We start from the raw sequence: 16,930 nt of genomic DNA on the forward strand, positions 1-16,930 counted from the left end.
TGTTACCTCTACGCGAGAAACTGACAGTTGGTTGATTGAACTTGTAGTTACAGGCGGCAACAAAGCCGAAATTAAATGAGTAGAAATGCTTCATACCAAAATTGTTTTATGAAAAAATTCAAATTAATTATACAAATGTTTAAGTCCCCATTTCCCTCAGAACACACACACACGCACACGAAGTTTTTTTTTGCTCATCAAGCAACGCAATAAGAGGCTGCTAATCCGATATAATTACTTCGAAACCTATTATGCCGAAAAACAAGACAAGAAAAATGAAACAAGAAATTTTAAAATTAACATAAGCAGCAAATTTCGTTTAGGTCGGATATTGAAAAAGCTAACAAGCTCAAAATATGTCTGTTGCAACACAGAAAAGACCATTATATTAATGAATCCAGGATCCAGAAGATGAATCTTTTGAACGCCTTTTTTACGCGGAAAAATCTTGCAGCCGATCGCAATACTCTTTCTTTTCGCAAGGATAAGAACTTCTATATCACGGTAGACCCTGCATGTTCTGACTTCCTTTGATCGGTCTCCAAAATTGTGATTAAAAAATATTGATGAAATATAATTTTTTGACTGACCGTATCATCAGAGGGAAAGCTTCGCTTCGTAAACACGACAAAAAGCAGCTCTACAAAGCGCAAAAAGAAAAAGTCGAAATAAGCCTCGAATTAGCTAAAGTGCGCCTCGAATTAGGGAAAACAGAAACAACCCTCAAATCTGAGATTAAGAGTCTCTCACCACTCAGCCACAGACTCTTGATCAATCACAAACACTAGCCACAAAAAAAAGCAGAGAACAGATGCTATGAAATTTCCAATGCTACTGATCGTGATTATAGCAAAAGTGCCACCAAATAAGTCAAAACTTTTAAAGAACAATTTTATCTGCGAGTTAGGTTAGAAAAAAGAAGAAGATGCGTACTAACACACTGAGCTTCGCAAGTGTAAATGACATAGCCAATCGAGTATTGGAAAAGAGTAATGAACGCAAATAAACATAAAAAACAGACCTTCTAGAAAAAATCTCAACTTTCTAATTTAAAAATAGATGCCTTTTAAGCTCTTTGAAACAAGAGCAATTTATGATTGGCGCTTTTTTGATAAATGAACCCAACTTGAGAAAACTCGATCAAAAGGTAAAACTTTCATTCCGCTGAATCATCTTTAAAATAAATTCCACTTTCGAAACTAGAACTCGTTCACGTTTTCTCGCGCTATTTGCACGTTCGTATTTGGAGAGTGCTATTTACGTCACTTTCAGCAGATTAATTTCAATTGAACTCAAAAAGTGCATTATACCTAAGTGCATCAATATTTTAAGACTTTTTCCTGAAAAGGCAAACAAAAAAAAATCAGCAAGACCTAAATAAAAGACTTCACTACGTTCATTACTCTCAATTAAGTGTTATAATTTGAGTCGTATTAGGAAAAAACATGACCAAATAGCTGTCTGATTGGTGTGCGGGATACCAATTCGTGCTACGTTTTCAGCAGCATAGATAAAATCTTTGGACCAAAATTGAGCAGTTTACGCAGGCATATTGCGCATGTAAGATAGTGTAATAGCACACCCACTTAGATTCCTCAATTTGTTCGACGTCGGAACAATAAGGTCAATTAGATGCTTCTCTAGAACTGTCACATGGCCAAAATGGTTTAAATTTTTTGACTTGCAATGTTTCAAAACATGATGGCAGCAAAACTTAATTACCAATTATTGACAACTTAGAGATCAGTTCATTATCAGTCAATCAATCAAATACCATTTAATTAAGTATACTTTATTCATGTTAGATTGACTTCTAGGTCATTTGACTAAGGCTGTAAAATTTGACAAATTAACAACAAAATAACCGTCACTGAATTGAAACTACGAAATACTTACAAATTTAAGTAGACTGTGATGAAACATCCACAATTAGTAAAATTTAGACATTAGTGCATTTATTTCTATTCAATATTGAGTGATTCAGATTCAAGCATTTGAGGAGATATAGAAAAATAGAAAACTTTAAATAAGTGATGAGACCCATAACTACAAAATGTATTATTACAAATTAAAAAATTAGACTAATCAACAAATTAAACGCCAATTGCAAAAAGCAACCAGGGTAACAATGTCAAAAGGTGAAGTTTACAACTTGAGCTGAAAATGAGACACCCAAGCATTGTGAAAAAAAGGACAGACCTCAAAAGAATTTATAATTTACAATATAGACAAAATGGCCGCTCAATTCGTTGGGAAAAGGTATGAGAGAAAAGAAACTAATCATGTCGCAGCAGAGGTTTAAGAAAGTTGTAGCCGCATTTTGAAAATTCAGTGCTGCAGTGCACCTTGTTTGTCTTTTAAGAGTCTGCGGGGTAGAAGAGGTTATTGCTGTTGTTATTGAGGGAAGACTGCTTGTCATAGCCACTGTCTCCGTCCGAATTGACGCCATTCATATCATCTTCTGGACTTGGTCCAGGCACCGACGTCGTGTATACCTTCGGACCTAGAGTAGTCTCTAGATAGTTGATCCTTTCTGATTTGGAACCGCCGCCAGTGCTTCCGTAGCAATCAGAATCGAAACTGCTTCCTCCTGAGATAACTTCTAAAGTAGAGGTTCCATTTGGTCTACTGTAGGAAGCAGGTGGCGGCGGAGGCATAGAGTCATCTACATTTCCACTTCTAGTCAAAGATGCCGGAGGGTGTGGATACTGCTGCTGCTGCTGGTGTTCATCGCCTCCGACCGGGGTTCGATCCCCGTTGTGGGCTTCTGCTGACTGTGAGGCTGCATTTCTAGGAACAGTTGAAGACGTATAGCTATTGGCGGCAGATGTGGCCAAATTAGCGACTGGGGGGAATCCGGGCGATGCTGGGTTCTGGATCACGTTCGGGAGGAAGTTGGTGGAAGGAACTGGTGGCATGAAGGAGAAGTGACTGGGAAGCAGAGCTGGAAGTGACCTTTGTGATGCTGACAGTTTGCTCAGCCCTGACCCCTCTCCCAACAGCAGCTGGTCGTTTTGTCTGTTCTCCAAAACAGATGCATCCACGTGTGCGGCAACTGCATTGTATATTGCGTTGTAGGCTCCCAAGTCCTCGAATGATGTGGCGGCATTCAGCATTTCTGCTTCGGGTATTGGACTGCATGCAATGCTAGCTCGATGTATCGACTGTCGCTTGGCCGCAGCTGCCAAAGCGGCCGCAGTGGCGTTGCTGGAACACCTCAGTGCCGATGAGGCGTCTCCGTTCCCACTTTCGTTTGAGCTTCCCGAGTCCATGTCTACCACTAATCCAGTTGCTTCTAGAGCCGCTTTGTTCCGTGCTGCAACCTTCTCTGCTAGGGCCAGTTGTTTGGAAATGAGTCGCGAAATCTCCTCCAGTTTTGTGACTTGGTCCTCAAAAGTGGCACTGCTGTTTGAAGTTGCTGCCTTTGATACACTTGATGAGGTGTGACTTTGGTCCTGTTTAATATGCGGCTGTTCATCGTTGTCACTTCTTCGAGAGGCAGCTTCGTTTTTAGAATCCATACAAGTCGTAGAATTAGCATCGGTTTGGCTGACCGGAGCTTCACTTAATTGGGCTGAAACAAGAACTATTTTCCAAACAGAAAAGAAAAGATGCGATAAGTGAACATGTCCATTAGCAAGCACTTAGCAACCGAGAAAAGGACAATTAGTAAAGTGGGAAATATGGTCTAGGTTGGTTTCAGCAACGGAAATAGAACAGTGAAAAACAAAAATCAAAGCATGACAAACATACTTTTAGTTTCACTTTGCTCAATTTATGAACAGGTATGTTGTTTTCACAGACTTGATTACATAACTATTTGCAATTTGATCATTTTCAAGCTCAAAGTTTTTATTCATGTTCCTATATAGTTCAAACGTTTGTATCTAGTTCAAAGGAGTCCTCACGCTGGAGCATCTGTCAAACACACACTGTACTTTTTCATATTATTGTTTCGCTCTATTTTAGCTCGAGACAGAAAATATGATGTAAATGGTAAATGGAAGATGAAGCCCAGCTGTGTTGTAAGTTATTAAGTGAGAAGTGAGTAGAAAAAAGTGACAGTGGAGGAAGAATAACTCGTGTGGTAGATTGAGGGGGGGGGGGGGGGGTTGAGAGAGACGGCAGCAGCAGAGACACAAAAAATAGAAAAAGGCTGCTTCAAATGGGTCAGCTTCATCACCCCCCGCACGATCAAACTCCCCTCAGGGGTACCTCCACGATATTGGATCATTCTAACTGATTCCCACGCCACTACAAAAGTACCATCAAAAATTGTTTGACTCTTTATGATAGGCCTACGTCCCATACAACTACGCCTAGTTTCTGATCTGAAGGGTAATTAAAATGTTACAAATTAAGATATCCAATATTTGGCATTTCCATAACACTTTTGTTGTCATAGGAGGTGTTTGTTTAAGGCATCTCAAAATAGTTGCAGGGCTGAAGCAGGGTTCACATCGGCCAACAGCACAATTTGTGCACTTCGCTTGAAACTAGTAAATTGAACTAACTGAACAACGTCACAAGCATACATTAGGCAGCTGAACGACAAACACTACGCATTACGATCAGCCAAATATTGATCCAATTTTACATTTTTGAAATTAATTCGTCAACTAATGCGCACTTCTTTAAACTATAGGGCTCTTTTCCGGTACCTACCCCCTATGATTTTTAAAATTGAAATCCGATAAGCCTAAGCCTATGAAAATGACTTTCAAATGTTCTAACCTGCAATAAATACCGCCTGCGTGAACAAATTTGAACACTGAGGCGAAGCTGCTCTTCGCAAACACTTGCGAGAATACGACCAAACAGCAGCTCTATCAAGTGAAATAAGAAAAAGTAGAAATAAGCCTCGAATAAGCTAAAACTCGGCTACGTGTGGGATTCGAATCTACGAACTAGGAAATTTGAACTTCACGCACTAACTACTCAGCCACGGATGTTTAAAATCCCGAAAAAATAACCACCAATAACGCAGCTACATAGGCTAACAAGACTGCTCGTATCAGGGCGAAACCCTGAATGTTCCGACTGCCTTTTAAGGTCTATGGAGCAGCAATGACATGAGAAGATTAAATGTAATAAAATAAAATGAAGTTTTTTTTTAATTTGAGATTTTTCGTGAAGTGATATATTTCGCTCCTAGTAAAAAAAAATCAATTATGGTAAATAAGCTTACCTCAACCAATGTGGAACGATTTCAAAGAAGGATTAAATCTCAGCTTACACTTTAATAGCGCGAAATATCGCGCGTTAATTGTCCCAAATTGGCCAAAATGGCAATATTTACTCCCCCCATAACTTTAGGAAAAATGTTCACAGGTGAAATATCTTTTCAAATTTAAGCTTAGTATATCAATACCTTTTGAATGACATTTAAAAAATTCTATCAAAAACGGCTAGTTAAAAAGTCAAAATTTGTCTTGAAGAAAAAACCCACCCCGAGCACAAATATTCCGTTATTTTCGTAACGAAAGTCGGAACAATAAATTGCCACCTCGACGCGGCAAAAGTAGCACCAAATTAAAAACACACAATTTTGCATGTAATAAATTGCAAGATACATAGAGTGGAAAGTTTCTGAAATCGAGCTTTTTGTTCCGACTTTCGATACGAAAGTAACGGAATATTTGTGCTCGGGGTGGGTTTTTTTTCTTCAGACAAATTTTGACTTTATAACTAGCCATTTTTGACGGAATTTTTTTATATCATTCGAAAGGTATTGTTGTCCTGAGCTCAAATTTGAAAAGATATTTGACCTGTGATCATTTTTCGTAAAGTTATGGGGGTTTAAAGATTGCCATTTTGGCCAATTTGGGACAATTAACGCGCGATATATTCGCGCTATTAACACGTAAGCGGTGAGTTAATCCGTCTTAGAAATCGTTCCAAATTGGTTAAAAGAAGCTTATTTGCCATAATTGGTTTGTTACAAGGAGCGAAATCTATCCTTTTGTACTTTATATGGCGTGTGGGGGGATGATTTTCATAAAAAAATTCAAATTTTAGAAATTTATTTTCATTTTGTCTTATTTCATTGAATTTTTTTAATGTTATTACTGCTCCATAAACCTTAAAAAGCAGTCGGAACATTCAGGGCATCGCCCTGATACGAGCAGTCTTGTTATCATTGTAGTTGTTTGAAACAAATATCTTTTTTCTGTTCATTTGTCGAATTCAAAATGCATCAGCAAAGCACATATGATATAATAATGCTACCGCACCCTACCGAATCAAAGTGCCACCACAAAATAGCACTTTTTTGGCGACTTAGGTTTGAAAAAAATAAAGTTCGTACTATTACACTTTGCTTCGCAACTGCAAAAAAAAAAGTTCGTACTCGTACACTTTGCTTCGCAAGTGTAAACAACAATTCAGTCACGTAAGTTGTGTTATGAACAATTTGCAATCAACTTTATTTTGTATTTTTTACGGGGGGTTTACTGAACAGAAGCCAAATTTAGACTTCTGTTCGAGTGTTTCAATCTTCCGCCTTTCAATGGCAATATTCTCTCTCAAAGGTTTCTTAAAAGTAAAACTATTTAAAGGCAATGTGCAATTTATGGAACGATCAAGCTGCGATACAAGCAAAATTGGTCTAGTTAGCATCAAAGCAGAAAACTTGTTGTTGCGGTGGCAGAATAAGGATATTGATATCACTCAAATAGAAACATGATTGGACAGTGAAGTCAGTTGGAAGACACTAGAATAAAGCAACAAAAGTATTAAATGTGGAAACGGAACAAGCGGCGAGCAGGTGAGTACTTCAACGTCAATCCGGTGCTGAGTCATCTCAACAATGCCAACACAATTTAACTCATCACAGCGAAATCTGAACAACTCATACAACTGAATCCGCATATCTTCAATCCAATCACAGTTAAGGAACGTAGCATCGGCACGGCTGGCTTTTAGTGCAGAATAGAATTGTCTCAACTTCACATTATTATGATGAACTGTAGATAACTGTTTGCAATCAACACCTAACATTCAAGTGAGTGGACAGCGGCTGCGATTCAAACAATACTCACGAGTAATAATAATACCGCACATAAATGGCTTCTTAGATGGGGACTCTAATTCTACCCCGTTTCCCCCCTCGTCATCGTCGCCATAACTTGTATCGGCAGTTAGGAGGATGTTTTGGTCCATTCCGGGGAAGCTGGATCGCTGCTGGTTTTTAGAAGCGAGCAGAGGGGAGTGTGATGACGTCATATATTGCTGGTGTTGATGGAGCTGAGAGAGTCTAGTCTGAGGGTAAGACAGGCGGTGACTACCTGCGCAGTTTGCAAACATGTCCAATGGTTATTCTCACAATAAGGCGAGAAAAAGATGGCATCTAGAAAAAATCTAGTTACTGCCATAAACTAAACTTTCTCATAATAAAAATTGGGAGAAGCTAGGGGATTCAATATATTACAGGTTGTAAGCAACGGTCACTCCGTAAAGACAGAGACAGACAAGCGGACAGCCTAAAGTATGGCTCAGCTACGAGATCACTTTGCACAGGATGCCAAGTCTTAAGCACTTGAGACATTGTTGCTCTATACACTCGGAAAAGTAAGAAGAAAAAAGAAAGCAAACAACTTATTCGAAAGGGCCCATCAGACGTCTGTGTCCCAGACAAAATAGTCCAGAAAGCTTAAACTTCCCAGACACATGTAATTCCAAGAGAAAATTGCCTCAGTTATAATAATCTGATTTGATTCAAATTTAAGTTGCTCAAGCATCATGAATACCAACACATTTTTGTCGCTATTTTCAGCAATTTGCCAGCAGCGCAAAAATTCTTTGGCTAAAATAGAAAGGGTTTTAATAGAATTTTAGGGGGAAAAAAATTTGGTCGAACTACAAAGCTCGACAAAATGTAGAACATTCGTTCCCAAAACGGCCCCTTCGAAAACTCCTTAGCACGCCACTGACTCAAGCAGTTCTCTCTCTCTCTCTCTCTCTCTCTCTTTCTTTCTTTCTTTCTTTCTTTCTTTCTTTCTTTCTTTCTTTCTTTCTTTCTTTCTTTTTCTTTCTTTTTCTTTCTCTCTGACAATCGCTCATTTATTCGATCATAATTGCAAAAGCTCGGAGACAAACTTCGAAGGCACTGTCAGCATTAACTCACGCGATAAAAAAATCACGCAATAAAAAAGAAGCAAGAAATCACTCGATAAACAAGGAAGAAATCACGCGTGTGGAAATCACGCAATAAAAAAAGAAGCAAATTTAGATGAACATTCGATAAAAAATTAGCTCGTAATATACTACAAGTTCCGCTGGTGCACCGAAGTCAGCGAAACATCATCTATCCTAATTCAAGTAAGGCGTACTTAAAACTACTAGCTTGTAGATTGCACATCCGGTGCTTCAAACAGACTGAACGTGAAAACTGCTCATAATTTAAAGAGCGAAAAAAGTGCATAGATGATGACATCCCGTCTTATCTGTATGTGAACCCTAAAATAGACGACATGGGCATCCAATAACGCTTTCTTTTTCAAAAAATGAAACATGTGAAAACAAATTGAGCAAGGCTTTTTTTAAACCAAAGTGGTCATATCTCCAAAACAACATGGCTTCATATCTTCGTACTTTTAACTCAGAAAAAACCTTAAATGTTTGACAGCATAGAACTGCCTTTTCCAGAATTAAAAATTTTGAGCAGCCATACTTGAGGGCAAGATTTGCAACCCCTGAAAGCACCCAACAATAGGGTTGAGAGAATTTCAAAATTTGTGACGTTTTTGTAAATCTAACTATCTTGAAAAATTTTTAAAAATCCACAGAAATCCTCATATCTCTTAAACTAAAAGGGATTCGGGTATTCATATTTGGAGACCGAATTTGTAACCCCGGAGAAACCCTGACAGCACACCACTATTTGGTTGCCTCCTCCCCCACCCACCCCCCCTCCGAAGCTGGCATCATAGCTACAGCCTTACAATCGGGCCTTACATTGAGGTCCTAGCAATCATGAACTCGAACATCGAAAAAAATATTTAGCATTGCAATATACGATATAGCTTAAGCGTTCAAAATTTATTCCTGAACCATGCAAAAAAAAACAAGTTGACAAAACTTAAACATGTCAATAGAGGGACTTCTAATAAATGTGTGACGTGAAACGCCAATAAAAAAATAGATAGAAGATTATTAACGATTACATTTCAGTAACGAGTTTGAGTGCAACCCTCGTTTTAGACTACAAATTGAGAAGAAAGTTTTGGGATATTTATTGCTAACTCATTTTGTAAATAACATGCACTATTGACAAAAAGTGAACTACAATTTTTCGCGTCAGTTAGGAAAGACTAATGAAAAAAAACGCAACTCAAAAGTAAACAGACCGAAAAAATTAGGGCGAGCAAATTTAAAATGTTCTATGAAAAATAAAAACAGTGAACAGAGGATTCAAACTTCGCAAACACAAGCCACAAACGGAAGGAAAGAGCGCATTGAGAGAAAACTGGATCAAAAGAAATTTTTTAATCCAATAAGTGTCTTCATAAGTTCATCGACACTTACAAATCCTTAACATTTAAAACAAAAGATTGCTCGTATATCAAGGCAAAGTCCTGAATGTTTTGACGACCTTTTAACTGGTCTGAAAAAATTCCGCAATCAATAACTTTCTTAACTTAAATAGAAAGACAAACTCATCCCCAACAAAATTTTCACACTTGAGAACAATTCCATGTATTTTCACATGCCTGTTGAATATCAGAAAAGTAAATCAGTGAAGTTGATTGGTGTAAATTAAAGACACTCATTGAAAAATTAACCGGAGGTAGCAAACATTTTTTCTTTTCTTTCTTAAAATTAGCATTTTTCTTCCAAACAACCAAATTTATCTGTCATTTATGGAGGCAAGTTTTAAACCTAACTGACTTAAACCGCAAGTTATGCACAATTGTTTGAAGTGGACTCCGATCAGTGGAAGGGGTTGGCTTATTTTCAACAGAGGCCATGAGTGACGTGTTCTCGTGTTCAGTGGGTGGTGTCGTGATCATATGGGAACCGTGGATGGCGAGTGTGTAGAATTCTAAAGGGGAAGGAGTGCACCCCTCAATCCGCCCCAGTTATGAATTATGAGCGAGTCGGTTATGATTATCACAAGAATTTAACCTCACATGTCAATTAGAAAGACGTGAAAAAATCATTCGAAAATTGAAAGTTGTTTGAAGCTGGCCAACAAGTAAGGCATGAAAATTCCTCCTTGTCTGAAAATGCACTTGATTGTTTCCTTTTCTGTTCATGGAATACAAAGATCATATTACGACTTCGTTTATTTTGGACAACGCAATAAGGGTGGTCGTGTAATAAATAGTGGATGAGCAAGCAAACAAAAATGATCTTGAGGTCACTCTAGCGAGCATCAGTTGATGGCAACCTTTTCAGCCACGTTTCACTCTTTCTATTTATAACTCTCTTTTTCTCTCATTCCCACTGTTGTCTTCATATGGTGGTTTCTTTTCCAAACGGTACGTACGCAGTGGAAAAAAAGTTCAATTCAATAATTAATCGTTAGTGATGGTTGTTTGTTTGTGTACTTGTTCCTTTCATTGCACCACTCACCTGCCGCCGATGCAGTATTGTGGCACCAACAATTCGTCAGTGATCACAAAAAACGAATACTGAGAACTATAATAAACAATCGGTCGCAAGACAACTTTGAACTAACTTTAAGATAGCACAAATTTTAAAAAATTTGCACGAAAACTATGTTTATATACTTTAGGCAGCCAACATCTAACTTCATAAAAATGAAAGGATTCTGAACAAAATTCAATTCTTGCATCTTAACAACGGCACATCAAAGTCCATGATTGGAGCTACCATTTGTCGAACCGTTTAATTTGATTTTTCGAGTTCTCCTGAATCACCAGAAATATCCTATTTTTTCGCTCATTTCTTAGCATCTGAGTTGCTCCAAAATTGAGCTAAAACTATGCCCAAAGTAAGCATTTTCCAAAAAAGAAAAATTGAAACAGTAATCTGAAATGAAGAAACAAATTGAAACTAAAACAAGGATAGCCGGTTGCTGTGCAACTAGCAATAAAATTGTGACCCCAACAATTAAAACATAGCCAACATTCACATGGAAAAAAGTCAATGATCGCAAGGCAAAATGAAAAAAAAAAACACGAAAGATGATTTTCTTTTCAAAACAATAAGTCATTCGAATTTCATAGGAAAAACATTTGGCCTTGAAGCTTAAAATTGTACGATTGAAATGATTCATGATTGACACTTTCTAAATGAAACTAACCTAAATTGGAAAAAACTGGATCAATAGATAAAATTTATATTCCGCTAGAAAATCTGAAATCCACTTTCGAAGCTTGAAGTTGTTCACTTTTTTCGTAACCTTTTTACTTTTGCTGTTCGATTGTCAAGTTTGCCTTCCTTTCAACTGACAGTTGGAAAAAAGTAATGAGCGCAAGGAAACTGAAAAAATCTGACTTGTTTTTTTAAAAACCTTCAAATTTTGAACTTCAAAGAAAAGAATAGATGGGTTTGTTCTGAAACAAAATTGTAAAAAAAAATTGAACTCATAAAGTGCATATATACCTAAGCGCATTTACATATGCATTACTATGTATGAATTCACATCTGTAATTATTAGAGCATTTTTGGACGCTTCCTGAAAAAAAACACGAAAAAAAATCACCAAGACCCATATAAAAGTCTTGCATAAAATCATCTATTTTGCTGACCGAGAACGTTTTGCTGGCCGAAAGTGTAATGAGGTGAAACATGGGAGGAGGTGATGAGTACTAACATTGGTTTTGTGAAGTACTGCTGTTGTTTATAGCAGAGTTGGTGTTGGGTGGTGAGGATGATTGGGTGGCATTGGTGTTGTTGTTTGTGAGGAGGGGGGTTTGATCAGATGAGTTTGAGTTGGCGGCTGATGTGAACTGAGGGGTGATCTTGTCCACCTTGACTGGGTTGACATGATGCATCTGGACATTCATCTGGAACAGAACTGTAAACAATAACGATGCAGTCATTAAAACAGCACTACATACACATGCAACTACAACTGATAAGCACTTCTTTCAAATAAAAACATAGCGAACAGACAGTTGGAAAGAGTCAAATATTTCAAGGAAACTTCAACTTTCGAATTTCCAAGTCGCAAACAAAGCCAACTTACAGTTGGAAAAGAGTAATAAACGCAAAGAAACTGAAAAAAAAATCGATTCGTTTTTTTTCAAAAACCTTCAACTTTTGAATTTCGAAGAATAAAAAAATAGATGGCCATAAAACTCTTTGAATTTGTTGAACTATTCATTAGGGACACTATTTTTGTTAAAATTAACCCAATTTAAGAAAACTTGATCAATATGTAAAACTTAGGGTAACCTGGGAAATCTGATAATTAAGTTCTATTTTCGAAACTAGCAGTCGATCACGTTTTTCGTGACCTTTACACTTCTGCAAATTTTATATGACTTTTTCTAAGCAAATTTTAAGACCTTTTCCTGAAAAAAATCACCAAAACCTATACAAGTTTTAAAAAGTCTGATTTTATATGTTGGTGTTTATGAGAAAAAAGCTTCGCCACCTTTGCGCACCTGCAACTATGTAATACTTACTTGGTTGCTGGACAAAGTGTTAGAGGGCGATGCCGTGTTACTGCCCGGTCCCGATCCAGAACCCCCGCCCGCCTGAGATGCGCTCAGTCCCAGTCCTGCCAACAGACTGTGTGGCAGCGAGAGAGACAGCTGTCCCGCCGCTCCTCCCCCGCCCGTACCACCCTGGGGCACCCCGCCCACGCCCGGAATCGAGCCCATACCTGTGAACTTGGGGATGACACCGCTGGAGTCTTGTAACTGGTTGAGCTATAAAACATGATGTAAAGTGGTAAGAATAATGATACAATTCACATCACGAATCAAGTTCCAGATTCAGATGGAATTATGTTTTTTCTTTCAGATCTTGTTTCACCTGTTGTTTTTTTGGGATAAAAAAGATGATTAGTAGCTTGTTCACCAGAGAAGAATTAAATGGCATCATAAAGTATGTTCTGTTATGTTTGACTCAAGACTTTTTAACCATAGAATAGCTTGCTATTTTTCCTCCCCCACTCACCTCCGATCTTATAATTGAAAACTTTAGGCTCAAAATTTAACATTAATATAAAAAAACGGCATGCTGCCCAATTAAGCTATTTCATTAATACATAACCAATTTGTCACACTATTAAAATGACTCTTATGTGTGGTGGGTTGGGGGCAAAAAGAGCCGCTTAGACAACAAAACACAGCACAGAAAAAAAGTGGGAGGAGGGGGGGGGGGGGGGGGGTTTACCTGTGCGACTAGCTGCTGTATGTAGACTAGGAGGTCTCTGTTCTGGATGAGGAGCTGGTGGACTCTGGACTGTGCCTCAATCCTGGCAGAGCTCTCCGCCACCAGCTGGTCCTTCAGCAGTCTCACTTGTGCAATGGCCACCTGTGTCTCACTCTGCTGCTGCGTCAGCTGCTCCTGAATCAACGCCAGCTGAAACGAAACGAAACAACACATACACAATCCATACACTCACACACAAACAGCAGCTACATCACAACATCACACATACACACACACACAACACATCCCCGTCCAGTCCACTTGCACGTTAACTGCCTCTCTCATTATAGTCCCTCAGTCAGTGATAAAATTATAGCCTCCTCAGCACCACTTTATTATTTTCACCTGTCTATATGTTGCTGAGGCGGGGGGGGGGGGGGAGGAGAGGGAGGGCGGCGTATAGTGGTAAAAAGCACATTAACTATGGACCATTATGTTTTTATCGTTTTCTTCTAAAGTTAACCATGGCTACAATTGCTTCATCACCAAAGAAAGCTACTGACAAAAAAAAACAATTGAAACTCCCACAAATACCCGTGACACTTCCATCACAAGAGCGCCATTGGATCTTATTTTAGAAGAAAATACAGTTTTCAGAGAGATTTTTCCATCTGAACGGATTAAATGACGTAATTCATTATTTAGCTACAAGGATCTTGGTTTTTTTTTACAAGGAAGGACAGGAAAAGATCAAAGATAGTAGCTTTGCACATTATTGATTGTAGCACGAAATTAAATGAAACATTATTCTGCAGCATTTATTCCCATTTGACCTTAAAGGAGTGACTTCAAATTGACTGCTTTTGAATCTGCTGCCTAGAAGAGGAGCATCTGCATACATAACAAGTTGAACCCCATGTGGAGACGATGTGTTCATTCTATTTTTACGACTAGTACGTCATGTGTTGTTTAATTGCCAATGCACCATAAAGATGACAGTGCACGGCATCAGGGACCAACGCAGTGCTGCAATGCCGTCCCCCTCCTTCAGTCCCTCCCTCTCCCTTCCCCTCCCCCTCCCTCTCTCGTCATCTCTCTCCCTTGTCCCTGGGGAGGCTCTAATGTTTCTTTAACAAGGTACCACCTGCGAGCAAGCTTAACTGTACAAACATACATGCATCTACACTACAGTACTTCATTCACGTGGAGTCGAAAACTAAGCTTGGTTTGTATATTTGGACAAAGATGAGTTTTCTTGAGGGGGTTCATCGAAAATCAAAATTATTAGTGAGTTAAGATGGATCAAATTCGGACCAATTCTGCATAAATTTTCTTTGTTCAAGAAAATTTTTGACTCAATTCAGGCATATTAGTAGTGATGACAGAAATTTTTTGCTTAGAAAAAAATTTGTGGAGCTCTTAAAAAATTTGGATCTAATTTTTCTACAACTTCTATTGTATATCAAAAAAAATTTTATATTATAAATACTGCGGTACGGTCAGGGGCGGATTTGAGGAGGGGGGGGCGGATGTCTTTTCCCCCTCAGGGATTCGACGACCCAAAGGGTTCCCCCTTTGTACTATTTTGAGATATCCATATTTGGTGACGTACCCTAAAAATTTTCATAAGGCACCATGGGCGCCAATATATACTGAATTTTGGCCTTTTTTTCAAAATTTTGCGCACGGCGCAAAAGTTTGACCAAGAAAAATTTGGGAGAGCTCGGAAAATCGATTTGGTCGACCTAAAAAAAGTCGACAAAATTTTCGAATTTTTTTTGAAAATCCACCCCCCTCCTCGAGAAAAACTTAGATCCGCCCCTGGGTACGGTCCCTCTGCAGACCCCCCAAGGAGAGATGGGTCCATATTCTTGGGGCAAAGTTGAGGATTGCTGGGTCTAATACGTAGTGAATTTGTGTTGCGGGGTGGTCCGGACACTCAAGTAGTGAAAGTAAAGTACATAGATCAACTGCCAAACACACCACACCGCATAAATTTAGCTTCAATTCTTTCTACTACTTTATACTATTCAACCATCTTCTACTATTCAATTTTTTGTCATATACTTCAATTTCACACTTGTGAAGGTTCACAAACTTTTCAGAGCTGCATGCGAGATAATTAGGCAATAAAGACTGGAATTGTTGACATGGAAATGATTCTCAAAATTGTGAACTTTCACCATCTAAACACTATGAAATTAAACGATTTTTTCTGATAAATTGCATTACTTTACTGAATTGAAAAAAAAGTTGAAAACTTGGAAAGGAAGTACGAACTGACAAAACCGGTGAACAAATGAAAAATTTTCGAAAAAGAACTAAAAGTGTTCAAAATTCTGTCTGGAGAAATCGAAACACTTAAAGCAACTACCATAACAGAAAAAAAACACAATTCTAAGATGTGGTAACTAAGCCAAGAACACAGCCAATCTAAGATTGGAAAGAGTAATGAACGCAAGTAACATAAAAAAACACTGACTTTGTTGAAAAAAATCTGTTGATTTTGTTGAAAAAAATTTGGGATTTCAAAGAAAGATATAAATGCCACTTAAGCTCCTTGAATTTCTGAAACAATTTATGATTGGCGCTTTTTTGATAACATGAACCCAACTTGAGAAAACTGGATCAATAGGTAAAGCTTTTATTCCGCTGGGATCTCTTAAAAATAAATTCCACTTTCGAAACTAAAACTCGTTCACGTTTTCTCACGCCATTTGCACGTTTGTATTTAGAGAGTGCTATTTACGTCACTTTCAGCAGACGAATTTCAATTGAACTCAAAAAATGAATTATACTTAAGTGCATCAATATTTCAAGACTTTTTCCTGAAAAAAAAACAAAAAAAGTCAAGACCTATATAAGTCTTCACTACGTTCATTACTGTTAAAAACATAAGCAGACAAAGAAAAAGGACAAAGAATAGGCCGACAGTTTCAATCGAAACAGAATATTTCCCTTTTGAAAAAGAACAGTTCCTTGCTGGGTCTAATACGTAGTGAATTTGTGTTGCGGGGTGGTCCGGACACTCAAGTAGTGAAAGTAAAGTACATAGATCAACTGCCAAACACACCACACCGCATAAATTTAGCTTCAATTCTTTCTACTACTTTATACTATTCAACCATCTTCTACTATTCAATTTTTTGTCATATACTTCAATTTCACACTTGTGAAGGTTCACAAACTTTTCAGAGCTGCATGCGAGATAATTAGGCAATAAAGACTGGAATTGTTGACATGGAAATGATTCTCAAAATTGTGAACTTTCACCATCTAAACACTATGAAATTAAACGATTTTTTCTGATAAATTGCATTACTTTACTGAATTGAAAAAAAAGTTGAAAACTTGGAAAGGAAGTACGAACTGACAAAACCGGTGAACAAATGAAAAATTTTCGAAAAAGAACTAAAAGTGTTCAAAATTCTGTCTGGAGAAATCGAAACACTTAAAGCAACTACCATAACAGAAAAAAAACACAATTCTAAGATGTGGTAACTAAGCCAAGAACACAGCCAATCTAAGATTGGAAAGAGTGAACGCAAGTAACATAAAAAAACACTGACTTTGTTGAAAAAAATCTGTTGATTTTGTTGAAAAAAATTTGGGATTTCAAAGAAAGATATAAATGCCA

At 37.9% G+C, this 16,930-nt stretch overlaps 1 protein-coding gene across 3 annotated transcripts in view; it reads right to left on the reverse strand.

Annotated features, from left to right (window-relative positions):
* Positions 1 to 1,709: 1,709 nt before the first annotated feature.
* Positions 1,710 to 16,930, reverse strand: part of LOC134844010 (AF4/FMR2 family member lilli-like) — a 68,478-nt gene continuing 53,257 nt past the window's right edge. For 2 of the 3 annotated variants that reach the window (XM_063860454.1, XM_063860455.1), the window contains 5 exons: positions 13,315 to 13,503; positions 12,600 to 12,845; positions 11,783 to 11,975; positions 7,041 to 7,286; positions 1,710 to 3,574 (listed from right to left, as the gene is read on the reverse strand). In XM_063860454.1, the coding sequence (XP_063716524.1) occupies positions 2,358 to 3,574; positions 7,041 to 7,286; positions 11,783 to 11,975; positions 12,600 to 12,845; positions 13,315 to 13,503 (2,091 nt within the window). In that variant the 3' untranslated portion in view covers positions 1,710 to 2,357. The remainder of the gene's footprint in view (positions 3,575 to 7,040; positions 7,287 to 11,782; positions 11,976 to 12,599; positions 12,846 to 13,314; positions 13,504 to 16,930) is intronic. The other variant, XM_063860456.1, reaches the window with a different exon arrangement.

This window comes from Symsagittifera roscoffensis, chromosome 4 (genome assembly GCF_963678635.1).
Source record: "Symsagittifera roscoffensis chromosome 4, txSymRosc1.1, whole genome shotgun sequence".
NCBI classification, from domain to species: Eukaryota; Metazoa; Xenacoelomorpha; order Acoela; family Convolutidae; genus Symsagittifera; species Symsagittifera roscoffensis.